This window comes from Mustela erminea, chromosome 6 (assembly GCF_009829155.1).
Source record: "Mustela erminea isolate mMusErm1 chromosome 6, mMusErm1.Pri, whole genome shotgun sequence".
NCBI classification, from domain to species: Eukaryota; Metazoa; Chordata; class Mammalia; order Carnivora; family Mustelidae; genus Mustela; species Mustela erminea.
Window position 1 is genome coordinate 19437426 of NC_045619.1, and position 19822 is coordinate 19457247.

General features: G+C 39.0%; 1 protein-coding gene across 3 annotated transcripts in view; it reads left to right on the forward strand.

The window, feature by feature from the left end:
• The window catches only part of GNPTAB (N-acetylglucosamine-1-phosphate transferase subunits alpha and beta), a 76344-nt gene that overhangs the window by 53862 nt on the left and 2660 nt on the right, over positions 1–19822 (forward strand). For 2 of the 3 annotated variants that reach the window (XM_032346596.1, XM_032346599.1), the window contains 9 exons: positions 185–388; positions 1257–2362; positions 4540–4739; positions 4988–5207; positions 5870–5983; positions 7010–7095; positions 7348–7446; positions 10836–11003; positions 13961–14051. In XM_032346596.1, the coding sequence (XP_032202487.1) occupies positions 185–388; positions 1257–2362; positions 4540–4739; positions 4988–5207; positions 5870–5983; positions 7010–7095; positions 7348–7446; positions 10836–11003; positions 13961–14051 (2288 nt within the window). The remainder of the gene's footprint in view (positions 1–184; positions 389–1256; positions 2363–4539; positions 4740–4987; positions 5208–5869; positions 5984–7009; positions 7096–7347; positions 7447–10835; positions 11004–13960; positions 14052–19822) is intronic. The other variant, XM_032346597.1, reaches the window with a different exon arrangement.

Sequence of the window (19822 nt, forward strand, 5' to 3'; positions counted from 1 at the left end):
TGATTTTTCCCTTTTCAGTTTGTTTTCTTCTTAAGATACATGAAAATTTCTGCTAAAGAATGGGGTGAACCTTTTCTGACTGAAATGCAGGCATCAACCTTGATAGCACTACTGAGAAAGAAGGAACAGTCCTTTTCCAAGATAATAAGCACAGCAAGATTCTGTCTTCCTCCTCCCCTTACAGGTAACAATGGTGGGAGTCGCTATGCTGCAGGAGGCGGGGGTACCGGCAGTATTGGAATTGGACAGCCCTGGCAGTTTGGTGGAGGACTAAATAGTGTCTCTTACTGTAATCAAGGATGTGCGAATTCCTGGCTTGCTGATAAGTTCTGTGACCAAGCTTGCAACGTCTTGTCCTGTGGGTTTGATGCTGGCGACTGTGGGCAAGGTATATTTAGTCACGTAAAAAGATACTCAGAGTAAGGGGATCAAAATCCTTGATAAGTAAAGGGAGGTGTGTATTGTTGTTACTTAAAGTAATTATTCTCTATGAATCCGTTGCCCATCATTGCATCCAGACCAGGTGTAAGTGAAAAGAGAGGACACAGATCTTTTTTTTCTTTTTCTTTTTTTTTTAAGATTCATTTATTTATTTATTTGACAGAGATCACAAGTAGGCAGAGGCAGACAGAGAGAAAGGGGGAAAGCAGGCTCCCTTCCAAGCAGCGAGCCCGTTGCCGGGCTCAATCCCAGGACCCTGAGACCACAACCCGAGCCGAAGGCAGAGACCTTAACCCACTGAGCCACCTAGGCGCCCCGAGCACACAGATCTTTAAAAAACAGTAGACACTAGAGCTGCATCTTTGCCTGTTATTGCTCCAGTCTGACTTATTTTGTACGAGGCAGATGCACCTTCATTGAAATTATATGGCAAAGGTTTGATTTAGAAACAATAGAAAGAGACCAGTAATACACTAAGTAAGAATGGTTTGAACTCTGGATCTTGATAGCTTTTCCCTGGAGGTCATTTTGGCAGAAGGTTGTATTTTTTCAAATGGATACAAAGATGAGAGTTGATCGGTGGAATTTACCCTATCTCTTTAGTCAGTTAGACTCAGCATTCCACGTTGATAATAGTGATTGCTTCAGATAATAAAGTGAGCCCCCATACCAACAGCTCTTGTGTTAAAATGTTTATTATTCCGAAGTCAATGTAAAGTCATTCTTAGAAACTGAAAATCCAAACCCTAAGAATTAAAGGAAACGGAGGTGGAAATTCCTCATTTTTAAAGTCATGTTTGTGTTTTTTCCTCTAGATCATTTTCATGAATTGTATAAAGTAACTCTTCTCCCAAACCAGACTCACTATGTTATTCCAAAAGGTGAATGCCTGCCTTATTTCAGCTTTGCAGAAATAGCCAAAAGAGGAATCGAAGGTGCCTATAGTGACAACCCAATAATTCGACATGCTTCTATTGCCAATAAGTGGAAAACCATCCACCTCATAATGCACAGTGGAATGAATGCGACCACAATACATTTTAATCTCACATTTCAAAATACAAATGATGAAGAGTTCAAAATCCAGATAACAGTAGAGGTTGACACAAGAGAGGAACCCAAAGTGAATTCTACGACCCAGAAGTCTTACCAAAATTTGGTTAGTCCCACAACACTTCTTCCAGAGGCGGAAGTACTCTTTGAGGATATTCCTGAAGAGAAACGCTTTCCAAAGTTCAAAAGGCATGATGTTAACACAACAGGAAGATTCCAGGTGGAGGTGGAAATTCCCTTGGTAAATATTTCACTCCTTCCCAAAGAGGCTCAGTTGAGTCTCAGTAACTTGGATTTGCAGCTAGAACGTGGAGACATCACTGTGAAAGGATACAACCTGTCCAAGTCAGCATTGCTGAGATCATTTCTGAGGAGCTCACCAGGTGCTGAAGTAAAAATATATCAAGCTTTAATAACAGATGAAAGAAATGACAGTGTAGAGGCCCCACTGGAAAAACAGGTTCACAAAAGCATCTTGCCGAAAAGCTTGGGAACATCTGAAAGATTACAGAGGTCGACTTTTTCAGCAGTGACAATGAAAGTGAATGGTCACTACCAGAGTCAGAATCCACCCCCGGACTTAGAAATCGAAGAAAAATTTAAATCTGAAATTCTGATCCAAAAAGTAAGAGGTGGAAGTGTATCAACAGAAAAACTCTCATCTCGGATTGTTCCACTGGAAAAGCAGATTACAAAAGAAAAGAAAATCACAGGGAAAGAACAAGAGAAAAACAGAATGGAGGAAAATGCAAACAACTACATAGATGTTAATGAAGTACTACCTGGAAGAAAACTGCAGCATTATACAGACAGTTACCTGGGCTTTTTGCCATGGGAGAAAAAAAAGTATTTCCAGGATCTTCTTGACGTAAGTTATATCCAGCTTTCGTCTTTCCCATGCTCAGAAAAATAAATAACCTTGTAAGGGGTAATTATATAATAATAGGTACTGTTTATTCAGGACTTCCTGTGCCAGTCACTGAACTAAATGCTTTTTCTTACATGCTTTTATTGCCCCAACACCCCTAACAATAAAAATACCTTATAAGGTTATCTACTAGTATGATCCTCACGTCACATTTAGGAAACAGCTTAAGCTAATGTGAATGAGTAAGGGAGTAAGCTGGGGGCATGCCCTGAGAAAGTAGTAGAACAGGGATGGTATCTTCACTTGACATGTTGTGATTTCAAAAAAAAATTGCTTCTGCATATACTGTGTGAGTCAGATCTGATTATTTTTCCAATTTTACTGATTTAAAAAAAAAAACCCCAGGGTGCAGATAAATTAACTAGTTTCCAGTGTGAGCCAAGCCTCAGGGTTCAAGTGCTCACTCTCCTGTACCATGGTCTCCATGGTGCCATGCTGTCATCTGTCCATCTGCCAAGTGCTGTCACTGTGTTCACTGCAGGGGAATGCAAGACTATTAGAACACAGCTAGGAGGACAGATTTGTGAGTAAATAATTGTAGCAACGTGATAGAGGTCTCCCGAGGTTGCGCAAGGAGTCCAAAAGGAAAATTTCTTACTTTGCCTAGAGGTATTAGAGAAGGCATCCATGAGGAGCTATCCTCCTGAACTGTTTGTGAGGATAGTTCCTGTCAACTATGTGGGAATTGACAGACCAAGAAAAACCCTGTCTGTGGTCGAGGCTGGATCATGAACAGAGCACAGCCATGAGTAGGTGTCAGGCTGGGAAAAAAGAGGCTGAAGAGGGGAACTTACCTCACTGTCTTTGGAGAGTATCTTATCCCTACAGTAGTCATTTACCAATTGAGTGAAGGACTGCAAAGTTCTTACCTGTGATAATATCCCTTTCATTACTTATTTTAAATTAAAAAATATTATAGACTAGTGGCAAAAATTGTAAGCAATCCAAAAAATATACAGTAAAAAAGGGAAAGATCTTCCTCTTTTCTTCCTTTATTTTCTTACTTGAAATAATCACTAGGAATAGTTTGGTGGGTATTTTTCCAGTATTTTTATATAGATATGCAAATATACAAACTATATTAATACGTGTTTTGCAGCAGTGAACTAGCACTACACATACTGCTCTGTGGTTGCCTCTTGATCCAGTAGTATGGGAGCAAACCCATGCGAGTGTCACTGTGTTTTTTAAGAGCTGTTTGTTTTGCAATTACAAGTAGTGTTGCAGTAGATATTCTTGTACGTATAGCCTATTTTTGAGGAAGTTTCTACTTATGTAGGTGGAATTGCTAGGTTAAAGTTAATTGTTTTTTTTTACTGTGTCCTTCTAGAATGCCATGCCACTTCATACTGCCACAGTATATAAAAGTGCTAGTTTCTCCACAGGCTAACCAACAACAGTATCAATCGATATTTTTTCACCAGATTGAGAAGCAAAAATATTCCATCTTCGTAAAGTGTATTCATATATTCTCTTAATATTCTTTGCCCATTAGTTTTGCCTCTTACTGATTTTGATTTTGACAGGGTTCCATCTTTATATTTTTATAATATTAACACTGTTATATGGTGAAACAATCCTTTTTTTGGTCCTTCTGTTCAGAACTCAAGTGCTTACTGCTTAGATGTCACCAGTAGAAATAACTTGATATTGAAAGTGCTATTAAATTGATCAGTTAGTTAATTAATTTTTATTTTTAAAGTAGGCTTCAATGTGAGGCCTGAACTTAACAACCTGAGATCAAGACCTGGGCCAAGATCAAGAGTCAGATGTTCAATCAACTGACCACCCAGACGCCCCTGTCGAACTTACTTTCAAATAAATTTTTTAAATACTGCACTGAATTGGCTATGAAATTTCATGCTTGGTGACTAGTCCTTGAAAAATACCCTATAAATAGACCTCCTTCGCCCAACTGTTGTTCATAGACCAGTGCTGGTGATACTTTCACTGAAATCGAGTTTAGTCCTACTCTTAGGATCCTTAAAGTGATCTGCTGGTGCTCATTTATTTGTCACAGTTCCTGGCTAGGTATATAAAATACTACTTATCTCTTGTTAACAAAGTACACCTGTGCAGTAAACATAATGCTATGTTACATGGAATTCTCTTTTCAGGAAGAAGAGTCATTGAAGACACAACTGGCATACTACACTGATAGCAAACACACTGGAAGGCAGTTGAAAGATACATTTGCAGATTCCCTTCGATACGTAAATAAAATTCTAAACAGCAAGTTTGGATTCACATCTCGGAAAGTCCCTGCACACATGCCTCACATGATTGACCGAATCGTTATGCAAGAACTTCAAGATATGTAAGTCTCGCTTATTGTGTGAGTTGCTTGCACGTGCTCAGAGTTAAGTCTGCTTACAGTGGACGTCTTTGCGGTGCTTGATGTATGGCTCTTAACACGTGACAACTGGTATGTTGAAGGTATCAGCGAAAGAAATGGGAAAGAAGATTCTAACTCCACAAATGTTGGAATATATTTGAATACAGATTAATGTCTATATATACTTCAAGTATCCAGAGCTCAGCTCATTGTATGTTATGTTTGGACAGGTTCCCTGAAGAATTTGATAAGACGTCATTTCACAAAGTACGCCATTCGGAGGATATGCAGTTTGCCTTTTCATATTTTTACTATCTCATGAGTGCTGTTCAGCCACTGAATATATCTCAGGTTTTTGATGAAGTTGATACAGACCAGTCTGGTGTCTTATCTGACAGAGAAATCCGAACACTGGCTACCAGAATTCACGACCTGCCTTTAAGTTTGCAGGTGTGTTTTGTTTTGTTTTTCTCTTCTGAACCTTCTCTTTTCTTTCACATATTTTGTTGTAGTGCAAGTAAGAGTAATTCTTAATATTTAACAGAGGTATTCACAACTAGTCCATTTTTAGTGCCAGAATTTAAAGCCAAATTTGAGGTTCATATTTTATAAGAGTACATTTTTAGGCCTGAAGTAGGTGTTCTGCTATTATATTATGTGGAGAAGAGCCAGACCATCCCTGCATATAAGATTCTCGTGACAGGTTCTTTCAGAAGCTTCAGGTGTGGCCCACTGGAGCTATCTCTCAGCCAGGCCTGGGTTGTTGCACAGTCCCCTTGGTCACAGCATCCTGTAGTCCTAGGAGTAGATGACTTGTTAGTGGAGAGTGCCAAGATGAACCTGACTGCAGGACCTCCCATCTGGGGCTCCCCCTGACTAAAAAGTGCCTCATAAGCCAGTATGTTCTACTTTGAGATGAACATGAAATATTTGTGTTTGTATTATCTCATTCTGTTCTTTTTGGGATGTTTTTATTTTAGGAGTCATGTAATCAAACTCCCCTTGAAGATAGCATTTAAAGAAATTTTGGAGACTTTCACATAATTTTTATTTTTAAAACCACAGTTATTACTTGTACATATAAGGTGTATCCTTTTATTTTGCTTTATTAGGATTTAACAGGTCTGGAACACATGCTAATAAATTGCTCGAAAATGCTCCCTGTTAATATCACTCTGCTAAACAGTGTTCCACCAACTCAGGAAGCATACTATGATCCCAATTTGGTAAGTGGCATGAGTTCCTTTGTGTAACAAGGAAGTATATCCTTATCAAGTATTATCTGTACCGGTTTTGTATAGCATTTCAAACACATGAAGTAGACTCTATATTTATCTCTTTGGTAGACAGCAGAAGTTCAGATAATCCGGAATCATTCATATCTTTTCTTTCTCCTATCTAGTGGATGTTAAGCTAATATTGAGATTAGTTGCTAATATTCTGTAATCAGACATCTGTTCGTTAAGGACAGCAGAGGATAGCCAATGAGAATACTTCAGAGAGTTTTGCTGGTGTTCACTCTCACTCAAGACTTCTGTTTCCCCCACCTGTACTTTCATTTCTGTCCTTCACTGTCTTTTCTCCTCCCCTTTCCTAGCTTTCTCTTATAAACTTTGTGTTCCTAGTAAGACTTCACAGTTACCAGGCCCCTGCGTTTACACAGAACTTGCAGAAATGTGTTCCTCCCTGAGGAAGGTGATTTATACTAGCTTTCTGGCATGAGATTTAGAATCAGCAAATACCCTTTTAAGAATTAAGTAAAGGCTGCTTGCTAATGTTAATAAGTTAGGCTTGAGGTTCATACAAATAAACTACTTGGAGCATGAATACTAACAGCATTTGTTAGCATTACTCGAATGAACTCTTAGCAAGGTGTTGGCTTCATTACTGTAATTAACTGTGATTATACCTAGGATAAAGTATTTCCCAATTAGGTTAAGAATGACAAGTTAGCTTATGAGTATGACATAGACCAGTTCATTACAATTTATGTTAGAAATTTATTCGGCCAGTAACTTACAAGACTATTTTAACAGTGTATAGCAATGTGTGATTAAAATAAAAATTTATTTACAAAAACAGGCAATTAGCCTGCAGGCTATTTCATGCCAATTTGACTTTTTCAAATACTGCATTAAAGTATTTGTCTTGATTAGGAGTCTTTGGTCCCTCCTTAAATTTTGCCCTGAGGTTAGTGCTTCAACCTATCCCATCCAGGTCTTGGCCTGATGCATTGTTTGTATTTTCTCTAGCCACCAGTCACTAAGAGTCTAGTAACCAACTGTAAACCAGTAACTGATAAAATCCACAAAGCATATAAGGACAAAAACAAATATAGGTAAGTTGTACATACATTTTCTCTGTTTAAGAATAATTGTAGGAGTCTGGCATTTTCATAATTTTACAATAGTTTATCTCCTGAGCCACCTTTTAAAATTTATATGAGGTGGTTTTGTTTAGTAACACCAAAAGAGTAAGTCATTCTCAGGATATTGACTGTTAAAGTTTTATAAAATACTTTTCTTATTTAAATTCTGTTTTTATTTCCATGTAAATATTTATACTCTTTAAAATATGTTTTGATAATTAGGTTTGAAATCATGGGAGAAGAAGAAATTGCTTTTAAAATGATCCGTACCAATGTTTCTCATGTGGTTGGCCAGTTGGATGATATAAGAAAAAACCCCAGGTACTTTTTTCTTAACTGGTAAACTTTACTTTTTTGAGTACTTTTAGGTTCACGGCAAAATTGAACAGAAAATACAGAGAATTCCCATAACTTTAAAAAATGATCTTTCTTTTTTAAAATTTTTTATTAACATATAATATCTTATTTGCCCCAGGGTTACAGGTCTGTCAATCATCAGGCTTACACATTTCACAGCACTCACCAGAGCACATACCCTCCCCAATGTCCATAACCCTTTTTAAAAAAAAATTTTTTTTGAGGAGAGAGCGTGTATGCACAAGCTAGTGGGGGAGGGGAGAGGCAGAGGGAGAAGCAGACTCCCTGCTGAGAATGGAGCCCGATGTGGGGCTCGAGCTCAGGGTCCCAGGATCATGACCTGAGCTAAAGGCTGACACTTAACCAACTAAGCCACCCAGACACCCCCAAAAATGATCTTTAATTATGCAAATAAACACGATAAAAGATGACTCAAGAGAAGGAAGTGGCTTATTTAGTTTGGAGCAGATGGAATGCAGAGCAGGCAGAGGGAGCCAAGCAAGGAACCCAATGTGGAACTCGATCCCAAGACTCTGGGATCATGACCTGAGCTGAAGGCAGAAGCTTAACTGACTGAGCCACCCAGCCGTCCCAACCATTATGATTAATAATCACTCAGCTTGTAGCTCTCTCTACCTGTTATGCCCTCTGACTGGAATGCCCTGCTTTAATTTTTTAAAATATCTTAAAAAAAAAAAAAAAATTCAGTCCTTGCTTTTTGCTTCCCCCCATTTTGTTGATGTGCCCTCCCAGTCATTTTGTTATATGTAAGAATATCACGTGAGAATTTGTAGTTTTCAGTTGTACCTTATACCTTTATGTCTTTGTGCCCGTTTGAAAGTTTTGGGGTAAGAGAATTCATAGACCTTTATGGTACTTAAACGGACAGGGATTTCCTAAAAGGACACGTAGTAAGCCAGGCTTAGTACCTGCCAGGCCCTTGTGATCTTGAACAGATCTTATTTTTAACTCTTGTTTTACTTTTTTAGGTGCTCATTTTTAATTCAGGTATGGAAAACCAGTGTTCTTACTGACTGAAGTTTTAAGGACAGGTTTTCCCCCATTAACGAGGAGTCTGGACTAGGCAGAATCCAGGCTTTGCTTTTCCCTCAGGCCTGTTCCTCTCTGTTGCCCTCCTGCTTTTGTTGGCTTCATCTTCAGGCTGGAGATAGGGGAGCCACAGCAATTCTAGATGTCTCTGCAAATGGAGCTATGCTCTGAGACAAAGGGATTGCCCCTTTGTATGTAGGGTATGCTGTCTCTCCATTCATTCATCATTCATTCTCTTTTTTTTTTTTAGATTTGATTTATTTGAGAGAGCAGAAAGATTGCGCATTGCAGGGAGGGGTGCACAGAGGGACAAGTATACGCCCCACCGAGCACAGACCACCCCCCAGCCCTATGAGGAGCTCCATCCATGACCCTGAGATCATGACCTGAGCAGAAATCAAGAATCAGACACTTAACCAACTGAGTCATCCCGGCGCCCGAGACCCCCATTCTAATATCAGTCACTGTGAAAAGGATTCACATACACAGGAGCTGTCTCTGGGATGGAGTAGGCTTGCCTCCCATTGAGTCAGCTCATGGGGAGAGAAATACTGAGCAAAATGCAAACTCCTTTTAGAAGAAAGGGGATGATGTTTTCTAGGCACCCAGCAGGGTCTAATTTAGTTGTTGTCCACACATACCCTTTGTCTCGTGCATATACTTTTTTTAATTTCTCCCAACGTTATGAAAAATTTTGGAGATAAAGGAAAATGGAAAAAAATACTACAATAAATCCCATAAATATTTAACCCAGATTTAAAAATGTCAGCGTTTTATTATACTTATTGATCTGTCTATACACACACACAAAACAGGTTTTGTTTTTATTTTGTTGTTGCTGTTTGCTGAACCATTTGAAATTTAGTTTCAGGCATCCATACATTTCACTGGTAATTATTCTAGTACATATCTTCTAAAACAAAATCATTCTCCTTTATACTAAAGACAGTTAACACATAACTAACACATAATCTGATAACACTAAGTAATACCATCTAATAGATAATCCATATTCATATTTCCCTAGTTGCATCCAAATGCCCTGTATAGCTATTTTTTTTTTTAAATGCAGGATCTAGTCAAGGCTTATGTATTGTATTTGGTTGATACCTCTTGAGTATCCTTTAATTTGATACAGTCCCCAAGAGAGTAGATAGGATAATGAATTTTTACCCACCACTCATCTTCAATAAGAAGTGATTGTTAGAAGTTGTTCTTCTTTCATCTACACACATCCAGTCCTTTACTACCACTTTCTGATTATTTGTATGTAAAGCTCAGACATTGTTTCATTTTATCTCTAGATATTTAAAATATATTTCTCTATAACAGCTCTTTCAAAATAACTGCCATATCATTATTTTATTCCTTAATATGATAGCCATCTGGTCAATATACCTGTTTCCCTCGTTGTCTTTTCTAAGCATTTACGTTTTTTATTGGTTTGAAGTGGTATCAAGTAAATTCACTGCACTTAAGTCTGTCAGTTTTTCCTCAATCTCTCTTTTTTAAACATACAATTTTGTATGTGTATATGAAGAAATCTCTGTACTTTGGACTACTTTGATTGTATCTCATGTTCCCACTTTTTCTTATAAATTGGTAGTTGGATCTGAGGGCTTTATTAGATTTAAGTTTGGTGAGGGTTTTTTTTGTGTTTTTTTGGTCTCTTTTAAATTTTAGTAATTTAAAATTTTAGTAAAATTCACTTCAAAAGTGGTGTTATCCCTGCCTGCTGTTTTAATGGGCCCTCAGTTTAGTGAGTTTGCCTTGAAGGGAACTTGAAACAGTAGGGGGAAGCATGACAGTAAGGTGCCAGAACTCTAGTACCTTAGTTGGAGACATATTAAGAAAAGTCATCAAACTCATAGAATCTATAGCTGTAAGGCACTATCTTTATATTAATTGTCTACATCACTATTCTTAGTAATATAACCATAATAGAACTTGGTTTTAGGTGTTCACCAGTTTCTTCTCTGGCTGCCAACAAAATGCTCTAATCGGTAAACTGTATTTATTAAACACTTAATTGGGGCCATGTTAAACAGAAATCATTAAATTATCTTATTCCAACAACTAGAAGCACTTTTAAGATTATCTTCCCTAGTTCTCTTCGTTTTACAGATGAGGAAAATCCAAAGAAAAACTCTATAGAACATTCCTCCCCCAGAGAATCGTATCAGCACATATAACAGCTTGGAACATGAGTCCGTTTAAAATATATTTGGAATCTACATTTCTTGTTTTATTGTATCAGGCTCATTCTCATGATAGCCAATAACCCTGAATCTCTATTTTTCTAGGAAGTTTGTTTGCCTGAATGACAACATAGACCATAATCATAAAGATGCCCAGACAGTGAAAGCTGTTCTCAGGGACTTCTACGAATCCATGTTCCCCATACCATCCCAGTTTGAGCTGCCAAGGGAGTATCGAAACCGTTTCCTTCATATGCATGAGCTGCAGGAGTGGTAAGGTCTCATGTTCACGTGTGTGTGTGTGTGTGTGTGTGTGTGTGTGTGTGTGTTGGTAAGTGATGAAATTCCTTTAATGTACTATTTGATCTATAATTACTTTGTAAAAATACACTTAAAAGATTTTATTGAGCTTACTGGCCAAGCACCTCTGCTGAGTATCATTCATTGCCATCAGAATAGCTACCTTGTTTCTTGAGAATCTGCTATATGGCAGGAGAACATGGTAATAGAAGCCGCATGATTTGCTCAAGGTGAAGTAGCTGATAAGTGGTAAATCCCGCCTGATTCCCACCCAGCCTTCCATATGTTCCACTGTAATCCAAAGCTGCTTTATAATGTTTCCTTCGTGTCTTATTTTACTACTGTTTACCCCATGCCAGGTGCTGGGAATACACAGATGAAAGGAGTAGGGTACCTGGTTTTGAGGCCCTCAGTCCCTGCAGGGAGACAGGCTGCAGGCAGACAGTTGTGGTATCTAGTGCTCTGACAGGGTTCAGTGCTACTGGAATATGAACGAGGGAGCAGCCAGTTCTCTTAGGGGAAGGCACCCTTTGGACTTGGTTTTGAATTATGAAAAGGACTTTCCCAAGTAAAAAAGACATTCCTGGTAGAAGAAATGGCATGTACAAGGCACAGGAGTGTAAAAGAGGGTTTCTGGAGAGCAAAAGGAGAGATTGTGAAGGGCTCTATATGAATTGACTTTTTTCTTTAGAGAATGGGGTTTCCCAAGAGAAATTTTTTTTAGATGTTTGTAGTGATCAGACTTGGATGATCACAATCCAAATCCACATGATTTGGAAAGGTAACTGGTGAGGCAGTGTTATCTGGAAACTGAAAGCAGGGAGACAAGTATTAAGCATTTCAGGAGCTCTGAAACAGGGTGTGAACCAAGGACCACAGCTCAGGGAATAGAGAGAAAGCAGAAGACAGAATTGGGAGAGATTGTAGGGAGGAAATTAGCAGCCTTGGCAACTAGAACTCTTTGGTGTATTGGAGTTGGATAATTGAGCCCATTAACATGTATATTGCTAATAGCTGTGTATTTTTATTTTCAGAAGGAGAAGTTACTACTAAATTGTGGTTCTTACCTTCTAGGAATGGTTTCTCATTTTTACTTTCTTTTATTTAGCTCAGAGGAAAAAGAACTTTGGATGGTTTCAAGTGTTAATTCCCCAAATCCAGTTTGTGACTACATTTATCTTCAAGGGCCCAACTGAATAAGAAAGGAGTAGGCTTAAGAATAATTTGAGAGGACTTTGATTTCTGTGTTACACAAATAAGGATGAATCAGGTGGAATTCTCTGAACTGGGGGGCTTCATTTTCTTCATCCTGTTCAGCATCTCTGTCTTTTCTTAATGCTGGGCCTCCACTACCACCTTGCCTTCTAGAAACTTCACTTTTTCTTTCCTTTCATGACATTGTGGTTGAGTAGCCTGTCACCTTCCTCTGGTTTCCCAATAGGCTTTCTTCCTGTTCTCCTTCCTTGGGTATAACACTTTCTACACTGTACAGTAGTCTGTTTGGTGCGTTTGCCCCTCCTGATTGACTATAAGCTCTCTTCATGGGCAGAGATGGTGTCTTACTCTTCTCTGAATGCACAGTGCCTTTCTAGCACATAATACATGCTCAGTGGATGAATGGCTGAGGGAACCTTCAGCTATTATCAGGTTCTCTGGTTGCTGGGACAGCTTAACTGTATTAGAGCTTCTGGCTTCTTATCTCTCTAAATTACATATCGATTCTGAATGACACCATAGACATTAGAACTAACTGCACTAGTTGTGATCCTGTTATGAGACATAGGAAATTCAGGAGAAAATTGGAGGTACTATTATCAATATGGGACTTGAAGTAGAGACATCTACACAAGATAAGCTGTAAAAGAGAATCTGGAACTCAGCACAGAGGCCTGCATTGATGGCTATTAGAATATCTTCTAAGCCTTATGTTAAGCATATGTTTAGTCTTCATAATAAATTATTACTTCCACAGTACAGATGAGGAAACTTCTCTACTGCCTCTAATCCCAATAACCTATCTTCAAGTCCAGTTGATTCTACTCTTAGATTATCTCTTCTGTTGCTTGTTTTCTTTCTCTCACTTGTCTTCATTTTGTTTTCATACCCAGACTAACACAGCTGGCTGCCTGGTCACCTCTGGTCACCTGACATGCATCCTTCAGATGGCCACCATTTTTATTCCAGTTGTCACACATACACCCATACCTGCCATTTCATACACTTTCCCACTAGAGTATTATGTCCAAACCCCATTGCATATTTTTCCAGAATACCTGCAGTTTATGCCCACCTGCCTTGCCATGGCTTTAGCTCTCTTCCTGATGTCCCTAGGCCAGACTTCACTCATTTCTACATGACTCAGCCTGCTCCTCTATGATGCTCACTGCCTTACTCCGTTAAATGCTTTCATTTAAGGTCCCCCACCCCGCTGCAAGGCTTAAATGAAATATTACCGGATCTGAAGTGCTTTCCTCATTTCTCTGTTTTTCCATAAGACTTTGCTTTTGATACTACATTTTTTGTTCCATTTTGTGTGATGGCTAGTCATCTGCATGTCAGTGACTCCCCACGCTTACGGTTTAGAGCAAGAACTTCTTGTTTATCTGTCTACATCCACAGAAAGTGTTGATTAAGTGACTGTGAAGAAATGGATAGGAATGAAAGTGTACTTTTGTTTAATGCTAAAAGTAATTTTCTTTTGAAGTCCTATCCTCTGCCTGGGTAACTTTTATAATTCAAATATAATATTTACTCTGATGTAATGAAAAATCTGATCTAATGTAGAAATATACATTGTATTAACATTTTCAAATTGTCTCCAGACAATGTTTTTGTGTTTCACAACTTAGGCTAAACTAGTATATAATTAATTCTGATATAGTGGGACTATGCACAGAACTACATATTTGCTTTCTTCTTTCTCTGAACAGGAGAACATATCGAGACAAATTGAAGTTTTGGACTCACTGTGTGCTGGCAACATTGATTATGTTTACTATATTCTCATTTTTTGCTGAACAGGTAAGTCTTACATATTTTATGTGAGGATCAAACATTATTTATTATGTATGTATGTATGTATGGATGGATGGATTTAAATATTTTTATGTATTTACTTGACACAGAGAGAGATCACAAGTAGGCAGGCAGAGAGAGAAGGGGAAGCAGGCTCCCTGCTGAACAGAGAGCCTGATGCAGGGCTCGATCCCAGGACCCTGAGATCATGACCTGAGCTGAAGGTAGAGGCTTAACCCATTGAGCTACCCAGGTGCCCCCAAACATTTTTTAGTATAAGAATATCTGATTCTTTAAAAAGTGATATGAATTCACAGGAAAATTTTAACTTTTTCTTTTAGCTTCTAACTCAGATATTAATATGTCAAACAGACTTCATAATATTCAGGCAGCAAACATAATAGCCTTTTATTCATTAATCTTCTAGATGCACTTTCAGTATTCTTTTTACCTGGAACTCAGTAGATTAACTTGTAGACATCAAGGTAAAACTGAAAACCTCTATTTCTAACCAAAAGACCCACCTAGAATCCTCATCTGATACTGATTTTGTATGGTTTTTTGATTTTTCTTTTCTTACAACCTTTCTAAAAGTGACCGCAGTGACTTATCTTCAGACCTCCTACTCTTCTGTGGACAGTGCCCATTTGTGCTCACATTTCTCCCAATTACATTTCCTTTGACTTGCTGGAATTTCTCTCCTTGCAGGCACATGTACACAGCCTTCTTCAAGTGAAGTCCCATGAGTAGAAGGGAGGTTAGTGAGGTAAAAGAAAGGGACCATAGAATCCTTACTTGGTGTAGGCATGAAATGGTCTTAAGAGAAAGGGAGTGGTGTCTGGGCTGACCTGACTTACCTGGGTTAAGTAGACCTCACCTCAGCCTCCACCTGAGGTGACTGTTGAGTGGAGCCTTTCTAGCTGTCAATTATGGGAAACTTGCACTGAGTTTACTTAAACTGGGAAGGAGAAGGAGGCTGAAGTATTGAGAACGTTAGAAATAAACAGTGCCTGGGCTTCTTACCATAAATGGAAGGAAATAAAAACATGGGAGATTGGGTAGGTAAGCAGGACTGCAGTTTAAATCTTCATCTACTTCCTAGCAATATCAGTTCTGTTCTGATTGCCGTTATTCTGGGCTAGTAAAACTCTCCCTGCTCTAGAACAGAGGTCACTGAGGAATTAGGAGTCAGCAGTGTGCCTGCCTGCAATGAGGAGAAAAGACAGGTTGGCTGGAAGGAGCAGCTGACAGCAGTGGGAAGGAACAGGAGTGCCAGTCTTTCCTCTGTGTCACTTACACCCATAGAGAAGAGGGAAGCAGAGAGGCAAGGAGGGAGAAAAGAGGGGAAGAATCAATCCTCTTTCCTCTCTGTCCCGTTGTTCTCAAAAGCCTCAGTGACAAAGAGGAAATCCTGAAAGCAGCTTGGGACAAGAGGTCTGTAACCTACAATGGTAGAAAATGTTAGATTGGCAGCAGACCTCTCCGCAGAGACCTGGCAGGCCGGAAAGGACCGGCATGATATATTCAGGCACTAAATGAGAAAAATATGCAGCCAAGAATACTATATCCAGGTAGGCTGTCATTGAAAATAGAAGGAGAGGTAAAAAGCTTCCAGGACAAACAGAAGCTAAAAGAATTTGCAAACACCAAACCAGCCCTACAGGAAATACTGAAATGGGTCCTCTAAGCAAAGAGAGCCTAAAAGTAACAGACCAGAAAGGATCAGAGACAATATACAGTAACAGTTACCTTACAGGCAGTACAATGGCACTAAATTCGTATCTTTCAGTAGTTACTCTGAATGTAAATGGGCTAAATGCCCCAATTAAAAGACACAGGGTATCAGGATGGATTAAAAAAAACAAGACCCATCTATATGCCATCTACAAGAAACTCATTTTAGAACCAAAGACGCCTCCAGATTTAAAATGAGTGGGTAGAAAACAATTTACCATGCTAATGGACATCAAAAGAAAGCTGGGGTGGCAAGCCTTATATCAGCCAAAGACTATAATAAGAGATGAGGAAGGATACTATATCATACTTAAAGGGACTGTCCAACAAGATCTAACAATTTTAAATATCTATGCCCCTAACATGGGAGTAGCCAGTTATAAAAACCAATTAACAACAAAATCAAAATCAAAGAAACACATCAACAATAATACAATAATAGTAGAACACTTGAACACCCCCCCCCCCCCACTGAAATGGAGGGACTGTCTAAGCAAAAGATTAACAAGGAAATAAAGGCTTTAAATGATATACTGGATCAGATGGACATCACAGATATATTGACAACATTCCATCCCAAAGCAACAGAATACACCTTCTTTTCTAGTGCACATGGAACATTCTCCAGAATAGATCCCATCCTGGCTTACAAATCAGGTCTCAATCAGTGTCAAAAGACTGGGATCATTCCCTGCATATTTTCAGACCACAGGGCTTTGAAACTAGAATTCAACCACAAGAGGGAAGTTGGAAAGAACTGAAACACATGGATGCTAAAGAGCATCCTAATAAAGAATGAATGGGTCAACCAGGAAATTAAAGAAGAATTTTAAAAATGCATGGAAACAAAAGAAAATGAAAACACAACTGTTCAAAATCTTTGGGATACAGCAAAGGCGGTCCTGAGAGAAAGTATATAGCCATACAAGCCTTTCTCAAGAAACAAGAAAGGTCTCAAAAACACAACCTAACCCTACACCTAAAAGAGCTGGAAAAGAGCAAAGAAACCCTGAACCCAGCAGGAGAAGAGAAATAATAAAGACCAGAGAAGAAATCAATGAAATAGAAACCAAAAGAACAGTAGAACAGATCAATGAAACTGGGAGCTGGTTCTTTGAAATAATAAGATCGATAAACTCCTGGCCAGACTTAACCAAGAAGAAAAGAGAAAGGACCCAAATTAATAAAACCATGAATGAAAGAGGAGAAATCACAACCAACACCAAAGAAACACAGATAATTATAAGAACATATTATGAGCAACTATACATCAGCAAATTTGACAATCTGGAATAAATGGATACATTCCTGGAGACATATAAACTACCAAAACTGAACCAGGAAGAAACAGAAAACCTGAACAGATCTATAATCAGTAAGGAGACTGAAGCAGTTATCAAAAATCTCCCAACAGGGGCACCTGGGTGGCTCAGTGGGTTAAGCCTCTGCCTTTGGCTCACGTCATGGTCTCAGGGTCCTGGGATCGAGCCCTGCATCGGCCTCTCTGCTTAGCAGGGAGCCTGCTTCCCTTCCTCTCTCTCTCTGCCTACTTGTGATCTCTGTCTGTCAAATAAATAAATAAAATCTTTAAAAAAAATCTCCCAACAAAGAGCCCAGGGCCAGATGGCTTCCCACAGGAATTCTACCAAACATTTAAAGAAGAATTAACACCTATTCTCCTGAAACTGTTCCAAAAAATAGAAATGGAAGGAAAACTTCCAAACTCATTTTATGAGGCCAGCATTACCTTGATCCCAAAACCAAAGACCCCATCAAAAAGGTGAATTACAGACCAATATCCCTGATGAACATGGATGCAAAAATTCTTAGCAAAATACTAGCCAGTAGGATCCAACAGTACATTAAAAGGATTATTCACCACAACCATGTGGGATTTATTCCTGGGTTGCAAGTTTGGTTCAACATCCAATCAATGTGATATAAGACATTAATAAAAAAGAACAGGAACGATATGATACCCTCAGTAGATGCTGTAAAAGCATTTGACAAAGTACAGCAACCTTCCCTGATCAAAACTCTTAACAGTTGGCGCGCCTGGGTGGCTCAGTGGGTTAAAGCCTCTGCCTTTGGCTCGGGTCATGATCTCAGGGTCCTGGGATCGAGCCCTGCATCGGGCCCTCTGCTCGGCAGGGAGCCTGCTTCTCCCTCTCTCTCAGCCTGCCTCTCTGCCTGCTTGTGATCTCTGTCTGTCAGATAAATAAAATCTTAAAAAAAAAAATAAACTCTTCACAGTGTAGGGATAGATAGTACATATCTCAATATTATCAAAGCCATCTATGAAAATCCACAGTGAATATCATTCTCAATGTTGAAAAACTGAAAGCTTTTCCTCTGAGGACAGGAGCACAGCAGGGCTGTCCACTTTCACCACTGCTATTCGACATAGTACTAGAAGTCGTAGCCTCAGCAGTCAGACAACAAAAAGAAATAAAAGGCTTCCAAATCAGCAAAAATTAATTAAACTCTTACTGTGCAGATGATATACTTTATGTGGAAAACCCAAAAGACTCCACTCCAACACTGCTAGAACTCAGGATAAAAAAGTAAAGTGTCAGGATATAAAATTTACACAAATCAGTTGCATTTCTATACACAACAAGACAGAAGGAAGAGAAATTAAGGAGTCGATCCCATTTACAATTGCACCCAAAACCATAAGATACCTAGGAATAAACCTAACCAAAGAGGCAAAGAATCTATACTCAGAAATTGAAGAAGACAGAAATAAATGGAAAAACATTCCATGTTCATGGATTGGAAGAACAAATATTGTGAAAATGTTTATGCTGCATAGAGCTATCTACACGTTTAATGCAGTCCCTATCAAAATACTGTCAATTTGATTCAAAGAAATGGAACAAATAATCCTAAAATTTATATGGAATCAGAAAAGACCCTGAATAGCCCGAGGAATGTTGAAAAAGAAAACCAAAGTGGGTGGCATCACGATTGCAGACTTCAAGCTGTAATACAAAGCTGTAATTATCCAGACAGTATGGTACTGGCCTAAAAATAGACACATAGATAAATGGAACAGAATAGAGAGCCCAGAAATGGACCCTCAACTCCATGGTCAACTAATCTTTGACAAAGCAGGAAAGAATTTCCAGTGGAAAAAAGACAGTCTCTTCAATAAATGGTGTTGGGAAAATTGGACAACCACATGCAGAATGAAAGTGGACCATTTTCTTACACCACACACAAAAACAGACCTCAAATGGATGAAAGACCTCAATGTGAACAGGAATCCATCAAAATCCTTGAGAAGAACACAGGCAGCAACCTTTTAGACCTCAGCTGCAGCAACTTCTTCCTAGAAACATTGCCAAAGGCAAGGGAAGGAAGGGCAAAAATGAACTATTGAGACTTCATCCTGATCAAAAGCTTTTGCACACCAAAGGAAACAGTCAACAAAACCAAAAGACAGCCAGCATAATGGGAGAAGGTATTTGCAAATGACATACCAGATAAAGAGCTAGTATCTAAAATCTATTAAGAACTTATCAAACTCGGGGCACCTGGGTGGCTCAGTAGGTTAAACCTCTGCCTTCTGCTCAGCGGGGAGCCTGCTTCCCCCACCCTATTCTGTGCCTGCCTCTCTGTCTGCTTGTTATCTCTCTCTGTCAAATAAAGAAAATCTTAAAAAAAAAAAAAAAAAACTTCTAAAACTCAACACCCAAAGAACAAATAATCAAATCAAGAAATGGGCAGAAGACATCAACAGACATTTCTGCAAAGAAGACATCCAAATGGCCAGTAGACACATGAAAAAGTGCTCCACATCACTTGGCATCAGGGAAATACAAATCAAAACCACAATGAGATACCACCTCACACCAGTCAGAATGGCTAAAATTAACCAGTCAGGAAACGGCAGGTTTTTGGTGAAGATACAGATAAAGGGGAACCTGCCTACATTACTGGTGGGAATGCCAGCTGGTGCAGCCACCCTGGAAAATACACCAGTATGGGGTTTCCTCAAACAGTTGAAATAGAGCTACCCTGCGACCCAGCAATTACGC